The 27950-nt window shown below is 36.2% G+C and overlaps 3 protein-coding genes across 4 annotated transcripts; all 3 read left to right on the forward strand.

The window, feature by feature from the left end:
- Positions 1–1656: 1656 nt before the first annotated feature.
- On the forward strand, positions 1657–4924 carry LOC103514307. Its single transcript, XM_008479177.3, has 5 exons — positions 1657–1845; positions 2192–2307; positions 3040–3321; positions 4561–4641; positions 4857–4924. Exons 2-5 carry the CDS (start codon positions 2196–2198, stop codon positions 4922–4924), a joined length of 543 nt encoding a protein of 180 aa, XP_008477399.1. The 5' UTR covers positions 1657–1845; positions 2192–2195.
- On the forward strand, positions 4451–7381 carry LOC103514304. 2 transcript variants are annotated; one of them, XM_008479174.3, is made up of 5 exons: positions 4451–4641; positions 5280–5395; positions 5938–6219; positions 6518–6714; positions 6960–7381. In XM_008479174.3, the coding sequence occupies exons 2-5, from the start codon at positions 5284–5286 to the stop codon at positions 7221–7223; spliced, it is 855 nt and encodes a 284-aa protein (XP_008477396.1). In that variant the 5' UTR covers positions 4451–4641; positions 5280–5283; the 3' UTR covers positions 7224–7381. The 2 variants fall into 2 exon arrangements, with proteins under 2 accessions (XP_008477396.1, XP_008477395.1); XM_008479173.3 differs by lacking the exon at positions 4451–4641 and adding an exon at positions 4751–4929.
- A 3424-nt stretch (positions 7382–10805) lies between these two features.
- On the forward strand, positions 10806–27792 carry LOC103514311 (calponin homology domain-containing protein DDB_G0272472-like). The gene is made up of 4 exons (XM_026827322.1): positions 10806–11952; positions 19552–21229; positions 24148–25193; positions 27251–27792. The coding sequence occupies exons 1-4, from the start codon at positions 10806–10808 to the stop codon at positions 27790–27792; spliced, it is 4413 nt and encodes a 1470-aa protein (XP_026683123.1).
- The last annotated feature ends 158 nt before the right edge of the window (positions 27793–27950 follow it).

Consider the following 27950-nt stretch of genomic DNA (forward strand, 5'->3'; position numbering starts at 1 on the left):
AAAGAGAAAAGGTTCGTTCTCGGAACAGCTGGCTTTCTTATTTCCCCTTGCCCTTGGATGGTTCTTTTCTGCTTAAAGCTGTCCAATTTACTAGCCTAGACCTAGTTACTTTGGGCGGTAGCGCTCCCATAAGCGCTAGATCGCGGGTTCGATTTCCGCCTGAGGCGAGTCTTATTCTAAAGAGAAAAGGTTCGTTCTCGGAACAGCTGGCTTTCTCCTATCCTGTTCTCCTTCTCCCTTCGATTTCGGGAAGATACCACCATAGATACCTTACCTACTTAGACGGCCATCGATCGATGTCGACTGAAACCGTCCACAGTCCACACTGCCTCGACAACATAGATTCACCTTGTCGATTAACGGCCGTCGACTTTAGCAGCTATAGATGGCTCTTCTTGTCCATTAGGTAGGTATTTCGGAAGTTGTACGCATCTATTGTCCATATTTCGGCAGTTGTACCTACGCACCTATCAGGCATGACTCCTGCCTGAAAGCCTGAACATTCCGTCCTGAACTTCTTTCCCCGTAGCTACCTAGCTACGCCGCGCCGGGTCATATTTCACCGTACTCCCTTTTGGCTGATTCTCGTGAGCGATCACCAAAACCAAATCTCAATCTCGCTGGAAAGGTGGAGAAGTTACACTCTGCATTAGAATGTCCCCCACTATAACTGGAGTATGACAATACCCACACACCTGGTTACGAAGCGGTTGACTTCGATTTCGGGAAGATACCACCATAGATACCTTACCTACTTAGACGGCCATCGATCGATGTCGACTGAAACCGTCCACAGTCCACACTGCCTCGACAACATAGATTCACCTTGTCAATTATCGGCCGTCGACTTTAGCAGCTATAGATGGCTCTTCTTGTCCATTAGGTAGGTATTTCGGAAGTTGTACCCACGCAGCTATTGTCCATAATATTTCGGAAGTTGTACCTACGCACCTATCAGGCATGACTCCTGCCTGAAAGCCTGAACATTCCGTCCTGAACTTCTTTCCCCGTAGCTACCTACCTACGCCGCGCCGGGTCATATTTCACCGTACTCCCTTTTGGCTGATTCTCGTGAGCGATCACCAAAATCTCAATCTCGCTGGAAAAGTGGAGAAGTTACACTCTGCATTAGAATGCCCCCCCACTATAACTGGAGTATGACAATACCCACACACCTGGTTACGAAGCGGTTGACCTCCAATCTCAGTGTAGAGGTACCAACCTACAGGAAGAATCTACGAATAGGTATATAGGTATACCTAGGTACTGCTAAAATCCGTTTTTTTTTTTTTTCTTTAAGAGGTTTGATAGAGGGAACTGTAACTGCTAAGGGCTTATCGTCCCGCAATCATCCTGCCATTAAAGCCTTTAAAAAAATATCCCATTAAAATTCGCCCCGAGCAGGAATCGAACCCGCGGCATAACGCAAGGCAGACGCGCTACCAACCAAGCTAACTAGGCTGGCAGACGAAAAGAAAAACTAAAGACAGTTTTGGCCGGGGGCCGGGCCAAGTTTACCCCACTCTGTTCAACGGACGAGACCTCGAGCGCAATGCGTTGATCGTGTGAACGGATCTTGAACTACGGTAGCCACCGGCCATATCTATTTCGCGTTTCGCGGGAAATTTAAAAAAGTTACTCTAGTTTTCCGATTTTTTACTTTACTTTTTTTATGTTTGTCGATTTTTATGTTTTTTTTCGTGCAATTTTGCCATTTCCCCCCAAAGAATCTACTAATTTTGTTGTCCGCTTTCCGTTTAATAGTTCTCCTTCCTCTACCGCTACAACGAAAACTATTACCTCCTCAGAACAAGATTTCCTTTAGTCAAATAGTCACTAAGAAAGGTAAGTTTTTAACACTAAAAGTGGGGAGTTCCTTCTCGGTAACTTACCTGATGAAGGGAAACAGAAACAGCCCCTCTGGTACAAGTCCCATCTCCTATCAGCATTTGTTAGTGACATACCTCTATCTTCTATCAGATAAAAACTCATTAACTCATTAAGTATAAGTCAGTTGTGGCCAAATACATAGCATACAGAAAAAAAATGTACCATTGTGTCAGATGGCAACCATAAAAGTGATAACATTTAATTATAGGTACATTTTTTAAAGAGGTTGTTGACAGAGGGAACTGTAACTGCTAAGGTCTTATCATCTCAAATTCTAATAATATAAATTTAAACATTTCAGATCAATGGCAGCAAACAGTGTCCCATCTGGATGTACAGGAAGAGGTAGAGGTGTAGTAAGCAAAAGTGTAGAGCCACCTGGTCTAGCAAGAGGAAGAGGGAGAGGTGTTGGTGATGGTAAGTAAGGCCAGCCACTATCAGATATCAGGTAGACCTGATCAGTCTACCTGATAATGTTTGTGCTTGTCAGGTATCAAGTAGACCTGACAGGAAGATCTTTTCAGCCATACCTGTCAGGTCCACCTGATGGTGTGTGTGCTCATCAGGTAAACCTGTCAGGTCTACCTGATAATGACTGGCTGTGATAGTAAGTAAGGCCAGCCACTATCAGATATCAGGTAGACCTGATCAGTCTACCTGATAATGTGTGTGCTTGTCAGGTATCAAGTAGACCTGACAGGCAGATCTTTTCAGCCATACCTGTCAGGTCCACCTGATGGTGTGTGTGCTCATCAGGTAAACCTGTCAGGTCTACCTGATAATGACTGGCTGGCCTAAAAGTGCGAATGATCCACATTGGAATTTTTTTCCCTCTTTTATGGTTGCCAAGTAAAGCTGTCATTTAAATCTAGCTTTTGTAAAATCCAGTAGCACATGTTGTCCCATATGCTAATCATTCCAGATATGTACGAACTACCAATCATCATGCTCAACATTTCTTCAATTTAGCAATTTGTTGCAAATTTGTGTATTTAATGTGTTATTGCACTTATGGTTTCTAGTCTAGTCTAGCTTAAATAACTGGCTAAAATTCAGACTTTTTAATTTTTATGAATTGATTTTCATTATTAATCCACATTATCAAGAAGTACTTACCTAATATTTGGATGATTTGAATTTGTTTCCTAGCACCTGCAGAAAATCCAGTTCCAGGTGTAGGTTCATTAAAAATCAATGGTGATGGGAATGGCTATGATACAGATGCTAGGACTGCCTTGGAAACAGTTACCGAGAAACCAGGAAACATGTCAGAAGTGACCACTGTACTCAACAAATGGTTAGATCTTGCTGAAGCAAATGAGGACATTGGTGAAGCCGTGGCCAGATCAGCATGTGAACTGATGGCTCATGGAGAGTATGGCGACAAAATACGGGAAATAACTCTTGGCAGAATATTTCAAATGTTTAAAGGTAATTGGTAAACAAAGGTTAAGGCATTGGATTCATAACCAAGGGGACACAAGGCCATATGGTTCAATAATCAATTCCCGCGCCTACTAATAATAATTAACCTCAGCCAGCCTGTGTGGATCTAGTAAAAGCCAGCAGCACGCGATGGCCCATATGGTCTCTTACCCGGATACCAACCACACGGAACCTTGCTTCAGTAAACCATTGGAAACTGGTGCATTCAACGATTTATAGTCAGCAGCTACTAACTTAGCCATACGTAACTTTACTTTATTCCTTAGCCCATTCAATATGTACTTAATTACTTACACAAAGTGAAAGTACTGTCGCCAGGAACAAGCTTGCCCAGGAAAAATCTGCAGAAGAAAAAGAAATGGATTCCCAGTAATGAAATGAAAAATTGTGTTAGAGGAAGTCCACTTTAAAGATTGAGCTCAAACAAATTATTGTTCTTTTTTTTTTAGGTGCCTACCAACGTATTTGATAGGACACTTGGGCATTAAACTTAGTAGGTATTGGTAATTATTATGTGATATTTATTGTACCTACTTAATTACTTACACAAAGTGAAAGTACTGTCGCCAGGAACAAGCTTGCCCAGGAAAAATCTGCCGAAGAAAAAGAAATGGATTAAATTTCAACATAATATTACTTATGTCAGCCTCGAAAAATATCCATCTGGTGCTGATCTAATGAGGATAACGACAAAGGACGACCCCGCTAGAACGAGGGAGGGCAGAGAAGACCGATATGGGTATGTTAGCTCATGACATCAGTGACATCACTCAAAGTAAGTTCTGATGTCCCGCAATCGAAGAGAAAAGAATCCTGCCATTAAAGCCTTTAAAAAAATATCCCATTAAAATTCGCCCCGAGCAGGAATCGAACCCGCGGCATAACGCAAGGCAGACGCGCTACCAACCAAGCTAACTAGGCTGGCAGACGAAAAGAAAAACTAAAGACAGTTTTGGCCGGGGGCCGGGCCAAGTTTACCCCACTCTGTTCAACGGACGAGACCTCGAGCGCAATGCGTTGATCGTGTGAACGGATCTTGAACTACGGTAGCCACCGGCCATATCTATTTCGCGTTTCGCGGGAAATTTAAAAAAGTTACTCTAGTTTTCCGATTTTTTACTTTACTTTTTTTATGTTTGTCGATTTTTATGTTTTTTTTCGTGCAATTTTGCCATTTCCCCCCAAAGAATCTACTAATTTTGTTGTCCGCTTTCCGTTTAATAGTTCTCCTTCCTCTACCGCTACAACGAAAACTATTACCTCCTCAGAACAAGATTTCCTTTAGTCAAATAGTCACTAAGAAAGGTAAGTTTTTAACACTAAAAGTGGGGAGTTCCTTCTCGGTAACTTACCTGATGAAGGGAAACAGAAACAGCCCTTATACAAAAACCTGTTCATCATCATCATCATTTTACTTTACTTTTTTTATGTTTGTCGATTTTTATGTTTTTTTTTCGTGCAATTTTGCCATTTCCCCCCAAAGAATCTACTAATTTTGTTGTCCGCTTTCCGTTTAATAGTTCTCCTTCCTCTACCGCTACAACGAAAACTATTACCTCCTCAGAACAAGATTTCCTTTAGTCACTAAGAAAGGTACCTAAGTTTTTAACACTAAAAGTGGGGAGTTCCTTCTCGGTAACTTACCTGATGAAGGGAAACAGAAACAGCCCCTCTGGTACAAGTCCCATCTCCTATCAGCATTTGTTAGTGACATACCTCTATCTTCTATCAGATAAAAACTCATTAACTCATTAAGTATAAGTCAGTTGTGGCCAAATACATAGCATACAGAAAAAAAATGTACCATTGTGTCAGATGGCAACCATAAAAGTGATAACATTTAATTATAGGTACATTTTTTAAAGAGGTTGTTGACAGAGGGAACTGTAACTGCTAAGGTCTTATCATCTCAAATTCTAATAATATAAATTTAAACATTTCAGATCAATGGCAGCAAACAGTGTCCCATCTGGATGTACAGGAAGAGGTAGAGGTGTAGTAAGCAAAAGTGTAGAGCCACCTGGTCTAGCAAGAGGAAGAGGGAGAGGTGTTGGTGATGGTAAGTAAGGCCAGCCACTATCAGATATCAGGTAGACCTGATCAGTCTACCTGATAATGTTTGTGCTTGTCAGGTATCAAGTAGACCTGACAGGAAGATCTTTTCAGCCATACCTGTCAGGTCCACCTGATGGTGTGTGTGCTCATCAGGTAAACCTGTCAGGTCTACCTGATAATGACTGGCTGGCCTAAAAGTGCGAATGATCCACATTGGAATTTTTTTCCCTCTTTTATGGTTGCCAAGTAAAGCTGTCATTTAAATCTAGCTTTTGTAAAATCCAGTAGCACATGTTGTCCCATATGCTAATCATTCCAGATATGTACGAACTACCAATCATCATGCTCAACATTTCTTCAATTTAGCAATTTGTTGCAAATTTGTGTATTTAATGTGTTATTGCACTTATGGTTTCTAGTCTAGTCTAGCTTAAATAACTGGCTAAAATTCAGACTTTTTAATTTTTATGAATTGATTTTCATTATTAATCCACATTATCAAGAAGTACTTACCTAATATTTGGATGATTTGAATTTGTTTCCTAGCACCTGCAGAAAATCCAGTTCCAGGTCTAGGTTCATTAAAAATCAATGGTGATGGGAATGGCTATGATACAGATGCTAGGACTGCCTTGGAAACAGTTACCGAGAAACCAGGAAACATGTCAGAAGTGACCACTGTACTCAACAAATGGTTAGATCTTGCTGAAGCAAATGAGGACATTGGTGAAGCCGTGGCCAGATCAGCATGTGAACTGATGGCTCATGGAGAGTATGGCGACAAAATACGGGAAATAACTCTTGGCAGAATATTTCAAATGTTTAAAGGTAATTGGTAAACAAAGGTTAAGGCATTGGATTCATAACCAAGGGGACACAAGGCCATATGGTTCAATAATCAATTCCCAGTAATGAAATGAAAAATTGTGTTAGAGGAAGTCCACTTTAAAGATTGAGCTCAAACAAATTATTGTTCTTTTTTTTTTAGGTGCCTACCAACGTATTTGATAGGACACTTGGGCATTAAACTTAGTAGGTATTGGTAATTATTATGTGATATTTATTTTCTATCATATCATCTATAAGATAAACTTTAATCCATTCTATTTCTTGTTGCAAATTTCAGAGTGCAGTGATCAGAAAATCAAGTCCACATCCACACTAGTCCATCGTTTCTCATTTATGAGCTACATGTATCTGATTCAAAGACATCCAGATAGTCACAAGAGATTTGATATATACATAGCTCCTCTTCTATTGTTCACTAAAGAAATTCTCAAACACAAACTAACAGAAGATGTGGTCAAAATTTTGGCCAAACAGGTAAGGTGAAAATCCAAGAGTGGGTTTTATTGTACGTATTTTTAATTTCTTCTATGTACATTACCTGCAGAAGCTGTAGTACTTCTTGTACATTGCTTACAGACGGTTTAGAAACTTGGAACTTAATTCTGTCTTTGAAACCTGAACAATCTGAACATGAATAGTAAATAATATTATTATTGTGACACAATGGAGACTTTGAATGATTATCACCTCTAACAGAACATTGATTATTTTCTTTCCAGATTTCCATCAATGGTATTGCTTTAAATTCTACAGCTGAAGGTCGAGCAGAGCTAGAACAAATCTTCATTTCAATCAGGGAGACTTTGCTATTGGACTCTATCGAGGCTAAACTGCGGCCATATCTATTATTCCTCTGTGATATCCAAGCGGCTAATTACAAGCCATTAGCGGAGAACCTGATGAAATTCTATTCCAAATATTTAGACAGTTGTCAGCGTTATAAGCCTTCAGATATCGATGTCAAATTGTATGGAACGAAATGAACGACTGTGAATCAATGTAATATTTCTGTGCACATGTTCTACTTTTTGTCATACGAAATTTTGGCAGATCTGAAAGCCAGATGGCCAATTTGATCCTTCTGATTTGTAATTTATGAATTATATACTCGCAACATGCTTAGGTATGCCTGGAACTTGAACCCTTTACTTCTTACCCAATGTTAAACCCTTTTTTTCTCCACGACAAAACGGATCTCGTGGAAAGCAAATTTTGGTGAAGTGTTGATTTATTTGAACTCAGTCAGCTCCCATGGTGTAGTGGTCACTGCAGCCTGGAACTTGAACCCTTTACTTCTTACCCAATGTTTAACCCTTTTTTTCTCCATGACAAAACGGATCTCGTGGAAAGCAAATTTTGGTGAAGTGTTGATTTATTTGAACTCAGTCAGCTCCCATGGTGTAGTGGTCACTGCACTCGCCTTGCACGCCGGAGACCCGGGTTCGATTCCCGGCGGGGTCAAGAAATTTGTATGATGCAAATTATTGATTGTGTGACTGGCTGTTGCAGGGCCCACTCAGCCTCGTGAGGAAAATGAGTAGCTATGATATATAAATGCGCATAGTGACCGGTGCCAGCATATGGTAGGTAAACATTGGATTTTAGGATTATTAAGATATTGGGAAAATCCTACAATGTTGCAGTGAGCACCAAAGTTGTGACATATTAACACAAAGAAACTGCATTTACATTTATTTGAACTCTATTTCTCTCTATCTATCTTTTTAAAATTATCTTTAAATATTTGTAGATTTCATGACTTAATTTCTCAAACTGAAAACTCAGCTCAATAATGGTATCATTCCTTGGCATGTTATCACAAATATAGTTCCCATGTTTGTCTGACCTTGGATTCTGAAAATAGTTTTTGGGCTAATTTCACTTTGTTTTATCACAAATATCTTGGAAAGCTGTTCCAAGTTCCTACCTAAGTAAATAAAATTGATTCACCTAAAGATAAACAATGACATACCTATGTATGTTATTGTAACAGGAGATGAATTTGAACATTTGAATTTAATATTGTTGGCCTTTCTTCATACCAAATTATTTTATATTGCTGCTGGAATTTAATGAACAGTTTCCCTCATTAAAAATCCATTATTTTAAAGCTGATTCCACAAACTGAGTTTCAATTTTTTTTTTTATCTTCTATCTGTTTGATTAAGTTCAACAAAAAAGTTGATAAGTTAGATAGTTGGTAGAAAAAAGCAAAGTGTATTATAATCATCATTATTATTATTATTGCACAGCTTTTTGAATGCTCCCCTATTCTAATGCACAGTTGATACAAATATTTAGTAGAATTATACCACACAGTACCTACAAGGGGATAAAAACAGGAGTTTATGCTAGGTACGGGGGGCCAACAACTCTAGTTGGGTGATTTCCAATGTGATGCAAAATTAAATCACACCATAGACACAAGACAACTGCAAATCAACTAATATGTACAATGTAGGTGTAATAAGATCATGTGCAAAGTAATATTTTCCTGTCCCATTCACAACACATTAACCTCATATTGTTTGTTCATTATTTTTATGCTCTATTTCCAGATAGTTCCTTCAGCTGAATGGAATAAACTCAGAAAGGTTACACACCAAAATGAAGATTTTAAATATTGATATTTAGTCCAAGAGCCAAAGAGAACAAAATGAAGAAGGGTGTCATAGTTTATATTGCTGCTGGAATTTAATGAACAGTTTCCCTCATCATAAATCCATTATTTTAAAGCTGATTCCTTTAAAACTGAGTTTCAACTTTTTTAATCTTCTATCAGTTTGATTAAGTTCAAAAAAGTTGATAAGTTTTACAACACATTATCATATTGTTTGTTCATTATTTTTATGCTCTATTTCCAGATGGTTCCTTCAGTTGAATGGAATAAACCCAGAAAGGTTACACACCAAAATGAAGATTTTAAATATTGATATTTAGTCCAAGAGCCAAAGAGAACAAAATGAAGAAGGGTGTCATAGGAAGTGGCAACACTCACTTGACACCTCCACAACTATCTCCTCTTCAAGACAATGTCCATTCACTTAGGGGTAAGAGCAGCTTCATTTTATGTTTCTTCATGTGGGACATTACATCTTAGGTAGTTAGGTCTCACAGATAGATTTGTGATTTATGTGCTCAAAGTAAACGTAAAGATGCATTGTAATATATTTGTCATTGTGTCTGTCTGAACTCACACTTTAAATGTACAGTTAATAAACAGTATTTGTTCATTTTGTAAAGATCGTCTCGCTGGAGGACGTAAAACTGAGACAAAACCAGCCCTGTCAAGCCACAGACAATAACACTGGCTCTTTTCAAAGTAAACATAAAGATGCATTGTAATATATTTGTCATTGTGTCTGTCTGAACTCACACTTTAAATGTACAGTTAATAAACAGTATTTGTTCATTTTCATCTGATGACAAAGTTAACAATACCAACAATCGAATGACTTTGAGGATAAAGGTACCATCCAGTTGTGATGACAAGGATGTAAAGATGCATTGTAATATATTTGTCATTGTGTCTGTCTGAACTCACACTTTAAATGTACAGTTAATAAACAGTATTTGTTCATTTTCTATTCTTCTTTACAGGAACACCCCCACATGCCATGGTGTATACGTCCCCTGCTCATAGGGTTTCTCCACATGATCAGGATACCATGGTGACACAAATGACACGGATTTATCCAGAGCTGAGTGTTATTCCTGACAATACTAGAACATCTACATCCTGTCTGTTGACAAGCACTAGGAAACCTCTACCAAGTCTAATAGAAGCTAAGAATATCAACCTATTAAGTAAGGAAGTAGGTGTAAGACTAAAATCCAGAACAGCTGTGGAGCAAGGGACCATGTTGAGGGCAGATCCGGCTATGTCCTTATCACACCCCAATGTAACTATTAATTCTATAGGTTTGTCTTCCAGTATGATTGGGTTAGGCCCCAGTGCAGCTACAACACAAAATATCCCCAATGAGTCTCAGATAGGTTCTTCTTTTGTTGGAAGTAAAAAACTACCAGAATTTAGTCAAATAAAACAGAGGAAGGTTTCTCCATCTCTGTCTTCAACACCTCAACATGATAGTTTCCATGATGTGAGCAACCCTCTCCTACTAGATAACCATATGATAAGTGAACATAACTTGGCAGAGTTTGAAAAGTCATTCAATGATGTGATCAAAAGTAATCTGAATATAATTGATACATCTATCATTGATGATGATAGAAATGAATTTGATTCATCACATTTTTATAGGAATACACCTCATATATTGGAGACAACTACTAACAGTGCAATCTTACAGAATAGTATTGATCCTAGTATACAAAATAGTCCTCATTTACAACATAGCCCTCACTTACAGAATAGTCCCCATTTGCAAAGTAGTCCTCATGTACAAAATAGTCCTCAACCGTTGTCACTGACATTAATACTGCGCAGACTTCAGATGATCAAGGTAAAGCTAAAAATGTAGAAAGATCTCCATCAAAACCATTCGTGAAAAATGATAAAAATGATAAACCTTTGAAATTAAAAGAATCATTAAGCGTAGAACATGGTGAACAATTTGACGAGAAAAACAGAAACAAATGTCAAGGCCGTTGTCACTGAAATTAATACTGCGCAGACTTCAGATAATCAAGGTAAAGCTAAAAATGTAGAAAGATCTCCATCAAAACCCTTCGTGAAAAATGATAAACCTTTGAAATTAAAAGAATCATTAAGCGTAGAACATGGTGAACAATTTGACGAGAAAAACAGAAACAAATGTCAAGAATTTAATGAAGTCAGTCTAAATGAAAGTCCATCTGATGACATCCAATCAACAGAAAGTGTAATCCTTACTAGTCAGGAATCTAACAATACTCTTACAGAAAAAGATGTACAATCTCTGAAAAAACAAAATTCACCTACTAGTTCACAAATCTTGGCAAGCTGTGACACAGTTGTGTCTGACTTAGATGGCAAAATGTCTGAAAAAATACCCACCTTAGAAATCGACAGTACTTTAGTCAGCAGTATAAATGAAAATCCTGGTATAACGTTAGATCTTCTAGAACAGAGCATTCCTTCCAGTGTAATAAAAACTAGGAGACTGACTATCAGAACAGAAGAGCTGAACCGAATTCAAGACGCTCAAAACAAATATGCATTGACTCGTGATGCCACCAATGATCTTAAAAGTCTAATAATGAACCAAACAGACTCTATTATTTCAACAGCTCCTGAAGCGAAAGGTTCATCTAAAAAAAATCTGAGACCCTTACCCAAGCTCAGACCGTTACCAAAATTGATTAAAATTTCTTCTGAAAGCTTAAAGGTTATACCTCATTTAAAAGCTAGCCAGTTAAATGAAAAGAATTGTTTTAATATAAAAGAGAGCACAGAAGGAGTGGACAAAAAAGAATTACAAAGTAAGGATAATGTAGAAAAAAGGGAGGTCGAAGGAAGCAGTATTACAGTAACTTCTGAACTTGAAAGTATTGATAAAGGTTGTCCGGAAAAAAGTTCTAAAATAAAATCTGATTCAGATGAAAACCAAGAACTCATATCTAAAGAGCTCGAAGCTTCAAGTCTTGAAAAAACTAATTCAGTACAAGAAGTGGAAAGTTTTGATAAGAGTAATGAGCTTGATGATTTACAGGATAAAAGAAGTCACAGAAAAAACCCAAAGCCAAAGAAAATCATTGAAGACTCAAAAGTTTTTTGTCATACGAAATTTTGGCGGATCTGAAAGCCAGATGGCCAATTTGATCCTTCTGATTTGTAATTTATGAATTATATACTCGTAACATGCTTAGGTATGCCTGGAACTGGTTTCAAACAAACCAATTCAAGGGAGCAACCAGTTATACAAAATAGACTGTTTGATGAAATCATGAACGAAAAAATCCACATTGAAAGTAACATCGCTGCAATGAATTTCACCCCATTAGAAGAGTGTCTCCTTCAAGGGACGTTCAATCTTCCTACAGACATACCTTCTGCATTGGAGAAAAGTATTTCTATGGATATTCAAAGAGAAAGTATGAAATCTGGTGATAATAACCAAGTGTCATCTAATAATATCAATGATAAATCAGGTAAAACTATCAAGCCTACTCCTCCACAAGAAAGTCAAACAAAAAGATTGATCCAAGTTAGAAATGACTTGTTTCAGGGTACACCAGAAGACCCAAATAAATCTAAAGCTTCTATCTCTAAGCCACAAAGTAAATATAAACTTCTTCGATCTCAACAAACAGCCCAAAAAGATAAAAGTAAAAAACTAGATCAGAACATTGGGGTTGATAAAAATTCTAACACGATTCAACAACCAAAACCCAATTTGGATGTGAAAAACAGAATGAACAAAAGTTTAGTCTATGCTCCAAACAATGAAAGGAAAAGTTCAGAAGGTGTGATATCTATATCAGAAGTTGTCCAGCAGAAAATATCAATTTCAAGCAAACCTCTTCGAAATTCAACAAGAAATGTCCAAAAATCCCATACTGATAAGAACACTAGAGGAACAACTAAATCACATGATATACCTAAGAAAAGTGACTTATCAAAACAAGATTGTAAAGCAATCAAATCTATTGGTACAACTATGTTTTTTCAAAATAGTCCTAACAAAAAGATTGAAGTTCCAACCAAAGCAACTAGTCTCACTCCAATATCTAAAGCACAAATCATGCTCAAAGCTGATCAGAACACAGAGAAAGTCGTTGCTAGTGCAAAGTCTTCTGAAAACCAAAAAGGTTGTTTGACAAGTTTGGATCCCTATTCTTTTGATACTGAATCAGATAAAATACCTACAAATGAATCACTTATTAAAAGAGTTTACGAAGACGATGTAAACGCACCTCAAAATACAATTACAGATACAGAGATTTCCAAAGATGAACAAACCAAATTAAATTCAATAACAAAAAGTGCCAAAAAGGAACTGTCAAATCAGGATTTGTCTGAGCCATCTGGTCTCAAAATGAGAATAAAGAAAACTGAAACAATGTCAACGAAAAACGATTCATTGCTTGATTCCAACAAAATTCAACCGAAATCTGATAAAAACAGTCTCAAATGTACTGACAGCAAAAAACGAATGACAAAAGTATCAGTTGAAAACGATAACCATGATACTAAAACTGGAAATCCTGGTAACGAATCTAAAATGCCAACAAAGGAAGTGACAGGCCAGGAGCCTGAAATGGACACACCTGGTATAATGACATGTACCATGGGAGAAAAGCCAATGAGTTTGAAGCTAAAATTTGTTAAGAATTCACCCACTCCTGAATCTCACACTGATACCACACATGGATCATCATCATCTGATGACAAAGTTAACAATACCAACAATCGAATGACTTTGAGGATAAAGGTACCATCCAGTTGTGATGACAAGGATATCAAAGGAAATGAAATGAAAAATGTCGACGAAGAAGAAGAAGAAGAAGAAGAAGAACCTAAAAGTGACACAAGGGTTCAAGAAAAATTGATCATCAATTTAAAAACCAACCAAATAACACGATCAACGGAAGATTCCATAAATAATAACTGTCCTGTTTCAGATAGTAGTGACACATGTCCTACCACGACTAGTCTCCTACAAACTTCATCCTTGTCCCCTAGTAAAGACAAACGCAAACACATTCGAAAAATTGATGAAATCTGTCAAAATTTACGTAAAACCACTGAAACAGACCCATATAGTGCAACAAATACTGGTACTAAGGATCTATTTGAAGTACCTCAAAACAGAGTTCTGATGTGTTGTTCAATCTGTGGTTTCAGTGCCAGATCTTGCCAATTTCTTAACGCCTACCATTTTTCATACGTAGCGTGGGAGTAGAAGTTTGATAACCCGAACGCCCAAAACGATATGTTAGGTATTCTTTCTCGTGAAAAACTTTTCAAGCTCAGTCATGTAGGTACCTAAGTCCCTCCAAAAAAAGTAAGAAGGTATACAGAGGTACCTAATATTTACAAGAACCAGAAATCTTGTCTGGGTTTTAGGTTTGATACTTATCAAGGGGGACATTTTTTTAAAATACGTAGCGTGGGAGTAGAAGTTTGATAACCCAAACGCCCAAAACGATATGTTGGGTATTCTTTCTCATGAAAAACTTTTCAAGCTCAGTCATGTACCTAAGTCCCTCCAAAAAAAATAAGAAGGTACAGAGGTACCTGTTATTTACCAGAACCAGAAATCTTGTCTGGGTTTTAGGTTTGATACCTACTTATCAAGGGGGACATTTTTTTTTTTTTTTAAGAAAATGAATGAAATGAAATTATAGGTACTTACCCATTTTCCCAGAATTTAACCAGACTAGATAGGAATAAAAGGAACTAAAAGAAGGTGAAAAACAAATTAGTTAAAAACACTGTAGAATATGGATAAAATTGAAAGTAAAAAAAAAAAAAAATACTCGCAAGTTCTAAACTTAGCAATTACGTCAAGTCTTCAAGCTCGAAATTCTGGATTTTGAGCTTCTTGTTATTTGCACAGTAAAGTCAAGACATATGTAGATAAGTATGTTATTTTACAAATGCATAAATGTATGGTTCTTTTTATCAATAATGAATTCATACTTAAATAAATTAAATACATACAATACTCTCATTACCACGTTCTTCTTTATCATTTATTTTTGTGGTATATTCCAAATTATTCCAATAGCGTAGATAACGGCATACTAGCGTGGTACCTTATTTTCAAAATTTCCCGCTGTATTGATTTCACCCATGACCCCATTCGAGACTTCGCGTGTTGTACCAGCTTTCTCTTGAAAAGTAGGGGAAATGAAGGGGAACATAAACAAAAAATCTATTGTTTATTTTTTCTCTTTTCTCTTGAATGTTCGTATCCAAATGAAGTAATTTTTTTAATTTGTTAATTGTTTGAATTTTATTTGGTTTACAATTAAAAAGAAATTAGATCTTATTCTGTAACGCAAGGATTATATTCTTGGTATCAGTGCTTTTACTTTAAGATTTGATCTTATTATTTGTGACAGTGTTTCTGTGTGGATAACAGAATGTATGCTTTACATTTTGCGTTTTCTCTGAACGGAGATTGATATGTGACCCAATCAATCAAATTTTTTAATTTATTTGAATTTTATTTGGTTTATAATTAAAAAGAAATTACATTTTATTCTGTAACGTAAGGATTATGTTCTTGGTATCAGTGCTTTTAGAAATGATTTTTTTTATTATTTGAATTTTATTTGGTTTATAATTAAAAAGAAATTACATTTTATTCTGTAACGTAAGGATTATGTTCTTGGTATCAGTGCTTTTACTTTAAGATTTGATCTTATTATTTGTGTGACAGTGTTTCTGTGTGGATAACAGAATGTATGCTTTACATTTTGCGTTTTCTCTGAACGGAGATTGATATGTGACCCAATCAATAATTCAAGAGCTTATCAGAAGATTATTTGTAATGGACACAGTTTCGACTTCCTGTGGTAATTATTTCAACTTTTCATGACTTCCCTAAGAGTGTTCATCTTTAATTAACGAGTCTGGTTTACTTGATTGTTGGGTACCTACAGCAAGATGTTTTGCAATCACAAATCCTGTAATATGTAGGCATTAAATAATTATTATGTATCTAGAATGTAACATTATACCTACTTATCCCATAACCACAGAATTTTGTTACTGTTCATACACAACATTAAATTGAACATGATTTCGTGGTAATTATTTCAACTTTTCATGACTTCCCTAAGAGTGTTCATCTTTAATTAACGAGTCTGGTTTACTTGAAGGTTGGGTACCCACAACAAGATGTTTTGCAATCACAAATCCTGTAATATGTAGGCATTAAATAATTATTATGTAGGTATCTAGAATGTAACATTATACCTACTTATCCCATAACCACAGAATTTTGTTACTGTTCATACACAACATTAAATTGAACATGATTTTTTTTTTTTCATGACTTAATTTCTCAAACTGAAAACTCAGCTCAATAATGGTATCATTCCTTGGCACGTTATCACAAATATAGTTCCTGGTTGTGACAGAAAATAAAGCATCTGAGTGTGAAGATAAAAAGAAACAAAGCCCTCAGTCGTCAATAACTGTAGCCTCCAATCAAGATGAATCGGAAAATATCACCAAGTCAGAACAACAGCCTGAAAGCCCTGTCCCAACAAAAGATTGTCAATGGAAAGCTGTTCCAAGTTCCTACCTAAATTGATTCACCTAAAGATAAACAATGACATACCTATGTATGTTATTGTAACAGGAGATGAATTTGAACATTTGAATTTAATATTGTTGGCCTTTCTTCATACCAAATGGGGCTCAACCAAATGACAATTTTTTTCGAGATAGAGTCCTATTCCGATGTAAAAGTACCCAAAAAGTGCACTGGCGCACTCAAAAACATCCAAAACGGTCCCCAAATCAAGATTGTCAGACTAGTGTGACAGAAACAGAACAGGGTAAACCAAATATAACAACTGAAATGAAAACTTTTACTTGTGAGACATGTAGTAAGACATTCAAAGATGAATTTGAATGCAACAAGCATAAAGTACTCCTTCACAAGTACAACGCGTTTTTATGTCATATATGCTATGTGTCATTTGTTGAAAAGTGGAAATTAGATATCCATTTAATGTCTGAAGAACATTTAGCGATGACGAATAACAAATCCCCTAAAATGTCGCAAAAAAAATAACGTTGAAACAGCCATGGTTTACGCATGAACTGACGTCATCATGAACTGACACATGAACTGACGTCATCACGAAAAAATGGCTGCCCGCGAAAATTATAGGGGCTCAACCAAATGACAATTTTTTTCGAGATAGAGTCCTATTCCGATGTAAAAGTACACAAAAAGTGCATTGGCGCACTCAAAAACATCCAAACGGTCCTTAAATCCCCTAAAATGTCGCTCAAAGGTCGCAAAAAAATAATGTTGAAGCAGCCATGGTTTACGTCAGTTCATGCGAGGTTGCATGAACTGACGTCATCACGAAAAAATGGCTGCCCGCGAAAATTTTGTGCGTTTCAAAATTCGAAAATTTCAAACGAGATAGAGTATAAGACATTCAAAGATGAATTTGAATGCAACAAGCATAAAGTACTCCTTCACAAGTACAACGCGTTTCTATGTCATATATGCTATGTGTCATTTGTTGAAAAGTGGAAATTAGATATCCATTTAATGTCTGAAGAACATTTAGCGATGACGAATAATAATAATTGAAAATCCCCAGACTGTATCTGAGGAAATTGAAGAGAAAAGCGAAGAAATACGTGAAAATCCTGAGGCTGTGTCTGAGGAAATTGAAGAGAAGAGAGAAGAAATAATTGAAAATCCCGAGACTGTGTCTGAGGAAAATGAAGAGAAGAGAGAAGAAATAATTGAAAATCCCGAGATTGTATATGAGGAAATTGAAGAGAAGGAAGAAATAATTGAAAATCCTGAGAAAGCATCTGAGGAAATTGAAGAGAAGAGGGAAGGAATAATTGAAAATCCCGAGACTGTGTCTGAAGAAATCGAAGAGAAGAGAGAAGAAATAATTGAAAATCCCGAGACTGTGTCTGAGGAAATTGAAGAGAAGAGAGAAGAAATAATTGAAAATCCCGAGACTGTATATGAGGAAATTGAAGAGAAGGAAGAAATAATTGAAAATCCCGAGAAAGCATCTGAGGAAATTGAAGAGAAGAGGGAAGGAATAATTGAAAATCCCGAGACTGTGTCTGAAGAAATCGAAGAGAAGAGAGAAGAAATAATTGAAAATCCCGAGACTGTATCTGAGGAAATTGAAGAGAAGGAAGAATCCCGAGAAAGCATCTGAGGAAATTGAAGAGAAGAGGGAAGGAATAATTGAAAATCCCGAGACTGTGTCTGAAGAAATTGAAGAGAAGAGAGAAGAAATAATTGAAAATCCCGAGACTGTATCTGACGAAATTGAAGAGAACAGGGCAGAAATAAGTGAAAATCCCGAGTATGTGTCTGGCGAAATTGAAGGGAAGAGGCAAGAAAGAATTGAAAATACCGACATTGTATTTGAAGAAATTGAAGAGAAGAGGGAAGAAATAATTGAAAATCCCGAGGCTGTGTCTGACGAAATTGAAGAGAAGAGAGAAGAATTAATTGAAGATCCCGAGGCTGTGTCTGAGGAAATTGAAGAAAAGAGCGAAGAAATAAGTGAAAATGCCGATTCTGTGTCTGAGGAAATAGAAGAGACGAGAGAAGTAATAATTGAAAATCCCCAGACTGTATCTGAGGAAATTGAAGAGAAGAGAGAAGAAATAATTGAAAATCCCGAGACTGTGTCTGAGGAAATTGAAGAGAAGAGAGAAGAAATAATTGAAAATCCCGAGACTGTATATGAGGAAATTGAAGAGAAGGAAGAAATAATTGAAAATCCCGAGACAGTATCTGAGGAAATTGAAGAGAAGAGGGAAGAAATAATTGAAAATCCCGAGTCTGTGTCTAAAGAAATTGAAGAGAAGAGAGAAGAAATAATTGAACATACCGAAAATGTATCTGAGGAAATTGAAGAGAAGTGGGAAGGAATAAGTGGAAATCCTGAGACTGTATATGAAGAAATTGAAGAGAAAAGAGAAGAAATAAGTGAAAATGCCGATTCTGTGTCTGAGGAAATAGAAGAGACGAGAGAAGTAATAATTGAAAATCCCCAGACTGTATCTGAGGAAATTGAAGAGAAGAGCGAAGAAATACGTGAAAATCCCGAGGCTGTGTCTGAGGAAATTGAAAATAAGAGAGAAGAAATAATTGAAAATCCCGAGACTGTGTCTGAGGAAATTGAAGAGAAGAGTGAAGAAATAATTGAAAATCCCGAGACTGTATATGAGGAAATTGAAGAGAAGGAAGAAATAATTGAAAATCCCGAGACAGCATCTGAGGGAGCAGTATTACAGTAACTTCTGAACTTGAAAGTATTGATGAAGGTTGTCCGGAAAAAAGTTCTAAAATAAAATCTGATTCAGATGAAAACCAAGAACTCATATCTAAAGAGCTCGAAGCTTCAAGTCTATAGTCCTCATTTAATTGTTGAATCTTCTTCTACTTTTAATAGTCCTGATAGTCATCATTCCTTGACAAATACTGATTATAGTGTTGACTCGAATATAATGTTAGGCCAAGATGATACTGACATTGGTTTCAAACGTAGTCCTCATTTAATTGTTGAATCTTCTTCTACTTTTAATAGTCCCGATAGTCATCATTCCTTGACAAATACTGATTATAGTGTTGACTCGAATATAATGTTAGGCCAAGATGATACTGACATTGGTTTCAAACAACTCAAAAGGAATAGAAAAGGAAGTGACGTCTCTTTCAAAGGATTCTCAGACTGAGACTAGGAGAAGTTCCAGAATCAAACATAATGTTGTTAAATTTACCCATGAAACCACACCTAATCATAAGAATATCAAAGATCTGACGAAAAAACCTGTAGAAAATGAAAGAACTTATTCAGTTGAAACTAGAAACCAAGCGAAATCTGACATTAAAAAAGAAAGCGCTTTCTTGGATCATGAAACTAATCTAGACAAAGATATCTGTGTAAATAAAATTACAAGCCTCCCTGTAACTTTAGATAATGTAGAAGAAAACCAAAACGAAGACATTGTTCCTCTCCGAAAAAGTCCTCGGCGATTAAATAACAAGGTTGCTGAAACAAGAAAAAGCCCCAGACGTAAATCTATTAGTTTCACCAGTAGACATGGAGAGTTGCCAAATGATGAAAAACAATATAGTGAGCTAACACACGATCGTAGCAATACTTTGAGCGATCATTTGGTACCTCAAAAAGGTTCTCAAAATAAAAATCATGATAAACTCATTGATGAAACAAGTTCGAATCTAGATCGTAATAAAATTGTTAGTCAACCATGTTCGAACAGTCATGATAATTTACGGGGCTCTGATACAATCACCACAGACAGTAAAGATTTAGATAACCAAGATCTTTTAAACACAAACACACAAAACAAAACAGTACCAGAAGTATCCAAACTCAATGTTACACATGAACCGTTGGTTTTAGATAGTGAGACACTAAATTCTCAAGATGCTTTGGTTTCGGATATTCAACCACTGAATACCGATTTATTGAAAATCTCAAATTATGCACAGATTGTACAAACTAAAAAATCTAAAATAGGCTCACCCTCCAAGTCGAAAAATAAAAAATACTTGGTAAAAAAACAATTAGAAGAATTATCTCAAATAGCAGCTCAGTATTCTGCATTCGAAAATAATAGTGTGAAAACTACTTCGAACCAAAAAAACCTTTCTGATACCAAAAGGGAAACTGATCAAATAAAAACTAGAAGAAAAACTTTAGGAGAATGTACGAACAAGGAGAGTGAAAAAGAAACCCCTGAAAGTCTTACTCCTATTAGAAAAAGTTCAAGAAATAGAAAAATTAAAATGTTCCCTGATGAGATTTTAAATGGAAACCTTCGACCCCAAAAGAAAGTGTTGTCTAAAACTACGAGTGGAAATATTTCTATCAAAAACACCACAGTCAGTTTAGACAAAAATGAACAAGATATTAATCGTTCTACAGCAATCGAGGGAAATGTATCTAACGTGAAGACCAAAGATGATTTAAACGAAGGACAAAATGTAAAGTCAGACAAAGACTTGAATCTTAAAGCTGCTGAAGAAAATAACCAAGAAATCATTAATATTAATACCGCAGAGATGTCTGTAAAAATAGAAAGTTTAAAAATACAACAATCTGAAATTAAAAATGACGAAAGTTCCAATGACCAAATTACTATTGGCATTAAATCGGAGGAGGCTGAAAATGATGAGAAAATGGGTAAAACACATGAAGCACCTGATTTATCAAATAACTTATCAAGTAGAAGGACAAAAGGAAATATTAAGCTCGATAATATTGTAATAAAAGTGAAGGAAGAAGTATTTAGGCTGAAAGAAAATAAAACCAAAAGACGTACTTACAATAACCTTGAAACCAGCGGAAATATTGGATACGAAAATGAGAAAACCTTGAAAAATAAAACTGACAGGATGAGAAAAGTGTATTCTAGTTCCTAGTAAAGACAAACGCAAACACATTCGAAAAATTGATGAAATTTGTCAAAATTTACGTAAAACCACTGAAACAGACCCATATAGTGCAACAAATACTGGTACTAAGGATCTATTTGAAGTACCTCAAAACAAAATAACTCACAATGAAGATAAAAAAGTTTTTCAGGCTCCTGGTTCAAACGACCCAAGTATACCAGAACAATCGAAAATAATGACCATCAAATTCAGACGTATGTCCAAAAGTGGAGAAAATGTATTTGTGAAGCATTGTGAAACTACCTCTGTGGATGAAACTGATGATGAATCTCCTTCTAATAGTCTACTCTCCAATGATAATTCAGAATCAGATAGTAATGTTGAGTTCAAAAAACCAGAATTCAAACTGAAAATTAGGATAGGTAGTGAAGTTATGTCTGAACAGAATATAAACAAAAAAGTTAAAAAGAAGAAAAAACACAAGTCGTCGAAAAAACACAAAGAAAAGTTGAGAAAAAACTTTGTAGAATCACTCGACAAAGTAACTGCAAACATTGGTTCTGAAATTCAGAAAATTAAACTTTCTTTTTGTGGAGAGAAAGTTGAAAATGCCAACATGGTTAAACCTCTTATATTGAAAAGAAAAAATGAAATTTCTTGTTTTGAACTGGCAGAAAGTACAGATACCAGTATAACTGAAAAAGAAAAAACGGCGGATAACACAGTTTTGAGTGAAAGGCTTTCGTGTTTAAAACAAAACGCATTCTGTGATAATAATGTAACTAAGAAGAACTCTAAGTCACCGACCAAACAAAATGAAATTCAAAATGTTTCAGCTGATCAGACTTGTAACACTTTGGACGAAAGTAAAAAACTGAGTGATACGCAGTCGGTTGTGACAGAAAATAAAGCATCTGAGTGTGAAGATAAAAAGAAACAAAGCCCTCAGTCGTCAGTAACTGTAGCCTCCAATCAAGGTGAATCGGAAAATATCACCAAGTCAGAACAACAGCCTGAAAGCCCTGTCCCAACAAAAGATTGTCAGACTCAAAAGGAATAGAAAAGGAAGTGACGTCTCTTTCGAAGGATTCTCAGACTGAGACTAGGAGAAGTTCCAGAATCAAACATAATGTTGTTAAATTTACCCATGAAACCACACCTAATCATAAGAATATCAAAGATCTGACGAAAAAACCTGTAGAAAATGAAAGAACTTATTCAGTTGAAACTAGAAACCAAGCGAAATCTGACATTAAAAAAGAAAGCGCTTTCTTGGATCATGAAACTAATCTAGACAAAGATATCTGTGTAAATAAAATTACAAGCCTCCCTGTAACTTTAGATAATGTAGAATTGAAACTAGAAACCAAGCGAAATCTGACATTAAAAAAGAAGGCGCTTTCTTGGATCATGAAACTAATCTAGACAAAGATATCTGTGTAAATAAAATTACAAGCCTCCCTGTAACTTTAGATAATGTAGAAGAAAACCAAAACGAAGACATTGTTCCTCTCCGAAAAAGTCCTCGGCGATTAAATAACAAGGTTGCTGAAACAAGAAAAAGCCCCAGACGTAAATCTATTAGTTTCACCAGTAGACATGGAGAGTTGCCAAATGATGAAAAACAATATAGTGAGCTAACACACGATCGTAGCAATACTTTGAGCGATCATTTGGTACCTCAAAAAGGTTCTCAAAATAAAAATCATGATAAACTCATTGATGAAACAAGTTCGAATCTAGATCGTAATAAAATTGTTAGTCAACCATGTTCGAACAGTCATGATAATTTACGGGGCTCTGATACAATCACCACAGACAGTAAAGATTTAGATAACCAAGATCTTTTAAACACAAACACACAAAACAAAACAGTACCAGAAGTATCCAAACTCAATGTTACACATGAACCGTTGGTTTTAGATAGTGAGACACTAAATTCTCAAGATGCTTTGGTTTCGGATATTCAACCACTGAATACCGATTTATTGAAAATCTCAAATTATGCACAGATTGTACAAACTAAAAAATCTAAAATAGGCTCACCCTCCAAGTCGAAAAATAAAAAATACTTGGTAAAAAAACAATTAGAAGAATTATCTCAAATAGCAGCTCAGTATTCTGCATTCGAAAATAATAGTGTGAAAACTACTTCGAACCAAAAAAACCTTTCTGATACCAAAAGGGAAACTGATCAAATAAAAACTAGAAGAAAAACTTTAGGAGAATGTACGAACAAGGAGAGTGAAAAAGAAACCCCTGAAAGTCTTACTCCTATTAGAAAAAGTTCAAGAAATAGAAAAATTAAAATGTTCCCTGATGAGATTTTAAATGGAAACCTTCGACCCCAAAAGAAAGTGTTGTCTAAAACTACGAGTGGAAATATTTCTATCAAAAACACCACAGTCAGTTTAGACAAAAATGAACAAGATATTAATCGTTCTACAGCAATCGAGGGAAATGTATCTAACGTGAAGACCAAAGATGATTTAAACGAAGGACAAAATGTAAAGTCAGACAAAGACTTGAATCTTAAAGCTGCTGAAGAAAATAACCAAGAAATCATTAATATTAATACCGCAGAGATGTCTGTAAAAATAGAAAGTTTAAAAATACAACAATCTGAAATTAAAAATGACGAAAGTTCCAATGACCAAATTACTATTGGCATTAAATCGGAGGAGGCTGAAAATGATGAGAAAATGGGTAAAACACATGAAGCACCTGATTTATCAAATAACTTATCAAGTAGAAGGACAAAAGGAAATATTAAGCTCGATAATATTGTAATAAAAGTGAAGGAAGAAGTATTTAGGCTGAAAGAAAATAAAACCAAAAGACGTACTTACAATAACCTTGAAACCAGCGGAAATATTGGATACGAAAATGAGAAAACCTTGAAAAATAAAACTGACAGGATGAGAAAAGTGTATTCTAGTGATGATAACCTAAAGAATAAAATTAAAATTGAAGTCAACGGAGAGGTACAAAACGCAGAAAAAAATGAGATAAACACCACTGAATACATCAAAAATATGTATAGCGAAATAGAAAACAGAAATATTCTAATTAAACAAGAAACGTCCCTCCCAAATTCTGAAAACATGCAAGATCTAGAAAACTCCTCAACTTACGATGATACAGTCACGCAATCCTCTTCTGATACAAAAACTAAACAAAATGAAATTCTTCAAGAGACCTCATTAAGCGCTTTATGCAAAATGCCAAAAACTTTGGTACCAGGAAAAATAGACCAAATGTGTGAGATTCCTAGGAATAGCCACATAAACACGACCTTGGAAAAACAAGCACAACAAAAAGGCGATGAAAGCAAAGATCGAACAAAGCGTAGAAAACAAAAAAGGCTATCCAGAAGATGTAAGAGGAAAAAAAGAGCTTCTCTAAAAAACCTTATCCGTGGTATGAAATCGACCAAAGAGAGACAATTGATTGAAAATCCGGAAATCATCTCACATAAATTTCAGAAAGAACCTGAGATACCAGCTGAATCAGATGGTGTTTTGGGACGAAATAAGGAACCTGTTGAATCAGCAGAAGAAAAACAAGAACAAGGAACATCTCTTGAAAGATCAGATGAAACGGAACAACCAATTGAACGGCAAGAAAACATTAAAGAAGCTATAGAAGCACCTGTAGAAAAATCAGATGAGAAAGAACATCATATTGTATCTAATGAAATCGAAGAGAAGAGGGAAGAAATAATTGAATATCCAGAGATTGTGTCTGATGAATCCGAAGAGAAGATTGAGGTACATCCTGACCCGGAAGACAAAAGTGAAAAGCCAATTGAAAATACCGAGACTGTGTCTGAGGAGATTGAAGAGAAGAGTGAAGAACTAATTAGAGTAGAAGATAAAAATGACGATATGGAAGAAAGGAGGGAAGAATCTCTTGAAAAACAAGATATCTAATGAAATCGAAAAGAAGAGGGAAGAAATAATTGAAATTTTCGAGACTGTGTCAAAAGATATTGAAGAGAAGAGGGAAGAAATAATTGAATATCCAGAGATTGTGTCTGATGAATCCGAAGAGAAGATTGAGGTACATCCTGACTCGGAAGGAGAACCTGTTGAATCAGGTGACAATAGTGAAACACCTGTTGAAGCCGATAAAACAATGGAAGAACCTGTTGAATCAGGTGACAATAGTGAAACACCTGTTGAAGCCGATAAAACAATGGAAGAACCTGTTGTATCAGGTGACAATAGTGAAACACCTGTTGAAGTCGATAAAACAATGGAAGAACCTGTTGAATCAGGAGACAATAGTAAAACACCTGTTGAAGTCGACACAAATGAAGAACCTGTTGAATCAGCAGACAATAGCGAAACACCTGTTAAAGCCAATGACACAAATGAAGAAGAACCTGTTAAATTAGTAGCAGCAGACAATAGCGAAACACCTGTTAAAGCCAACAAAACAATGGAAGAACCTGTTGAATCAGGAGACAATAGTGAAACACCTGTTGAAGCCGATAAAACAATGGAAGAACCTGTTAAATCAGGAGACAATAGTGAAACACCTGTTGAAGCCAACGACACAAATGAAGAAGAGCCTATTGAATCAGGAGGCAATACTGAAACACCTGTTGAAGCCGCTGACACAAATGAAGAAGAACCCGTTGAATCAGGAGACAATAGCCAAACACCTGTTAAAGCCAATGACACAAATGAAGAAGATCCTGTTGAATCAGCAGACAATAGCGAAACACCTGTTAAAGCCAATGACACAAATGAAGAAGAACCTGTTGAATCAGCAGACAATAGCGAAACACCTGTTAAAGACAATGACACAAATGAAGAAGAACCTGTTGAATTAGGAGAGAAGAGTGAAACACCTATTGAAGCCGATAAAACAATGGAAGAACCTGTTGAATCAGAAGATAAAAATCAAGAACCTGTTGAAGCCAACGACACAAATGAAGAAGAGCCTATTGAATCAGGAGGCAATACTGAAACACCTGTTGAAATTGAAGAGAAGAGGGAAGAAATAATTGAAAATCCCGAGGCTGTGTCTGACGAAATTGAGGAGAAGAGAGAAGAATCAATTGAAGATCCCAAGACCGTGTCTGAGGAAATTGTAGAGAAGAGAGAAGAATTAATTGAAGATCCCGAGGCCGAAGAACCTGTTGAATCAGGAGACTATAGTGAAACACCTGTTGAAGCCGACGACACAAATGAAGAAGAGCCTGTTGAATCAGGAGGCAATAGTAAAACACCTGTTGAAGCCGCTGACACAAATGAAAAAGAACCCGTTGAATCAGGAGACAATAGCGAAACACCTGTTAAAGCCAATGACACAAATGAAGAAGAACCTCTTGAATCAGCAGACAATAGCGAAACACCTGTTAAAAACAATGACACAAATGAAGAAGAACCTTTTGAATCAGCAGACAATAGTGAAACACTTGTTGAAGCCGATAAAACAATGGAAGAAACTGTTGAATCAGGAGACAATAGTGAAACACCTGTTGAAGCCGATAAAACAATGGAAAAACCTGTTGAATCAGGTGACAATAGTGAAACACCTGTTGAAGCCAATAAAACAATCTGAAGAGAAGAGGAAAGTAATAATTGAAAATCCCGGAGCTGTGTCTGAGGAAATTGAAGAGAAGAGAGAAGAAATAAATGAAAATCCCGAGACTGTGTCTGAGGAAATTGAAGAGAAGAGAGAAGAAATAATTGAAAATCCCGAGGCTATGTCTAAGGAAATTGAAGAGAAGAGGGAAGTAATAATTGAAAATCCCGGGGCTGTGTCTGAGGAAATTGAAGAGAAGAGAGAAGAAATAAATGAAAATCCCGAGACTGTGTCTGAGGAAATTGAAGAGAAGAGCGAAGAAACAATTGAAAATCCCGAGGCTATGTCTGAGGAAATTGAAGAGAAGAGTGGAGAACTAATTAGAGTAGAAGATAAAAATGACGATATTGAAAAAAGGAGGGAAGAATCTCTTGAAAAACAAGACAAAAATGAAGAGCTAATGGAAAAACCCGAGACCGTGTCTGATGAAATCGAAGAGAAGAAAGAAGAAATATTTGAAAAACCCGAGACTGTGCCTGAGGAAATTGAAGAGAAGAGAAAAGAAATAATTGAAAACCCCGAGGCTGTGTCTAAGGAAATTGAAGAGAAGAGGGAAGTAATAATTGAAAATCCCGGGGCTGTGTCTGACGAAATTGAAGAGAACAGGGCAGAAATAAGTGAAAATCCCGAGTATGTGTCTGGCGAAATTGAAGAGAAGAGAGAAGAAAGAATTGAAAATACCGACATTGTATCTGAAGAAATTGATGAGAAGAGGGAAGAAATAATTGAAAATCCCGAGGCTGTGTCTGACGAAATTGAGAAGAAGAGAGAAGAATCAATTGAAGATCCCAAGACCGTGTCTGAGGAAATTGTAGAGAAGAGAGAAGAATTAATTGAAGATCCCGAGGCTGTGTCTGAGGAAATTGAAGAAAAGGGTACATCAAAAGTTGTACGATATTTGTACCCCTGACGACCCAAAAGCTCAGACCTATGAAATGTTGATTCAACAGTTAAAGGATCATCTTTGAAGAGAAGAGGGAAGAAATATTTGAAAATCCCAAGTCTGTGTCTGGGGAAATTGAAGAGAAGAGGGAAGAAATAATTGAAAATCCGTAATTGAAAATCCCG

This window comes from Diaphorina citri, unplaced genomic scaffold (genome assembly GCF_000475195.1).
Source record: "Diaphorina citri unplaced genomic scaffold, Diaci psyllid genome assembly version 1.1 scaffold1121, whole genome shotgun sequence".
NCBI classification, from domain to species: domain Eukaryota; kingdom Metazoa; phylum Arthropoda; class Insecta; order Hemiptera; family Psyllidae; genus Diaphorina; species Diaphorina citri.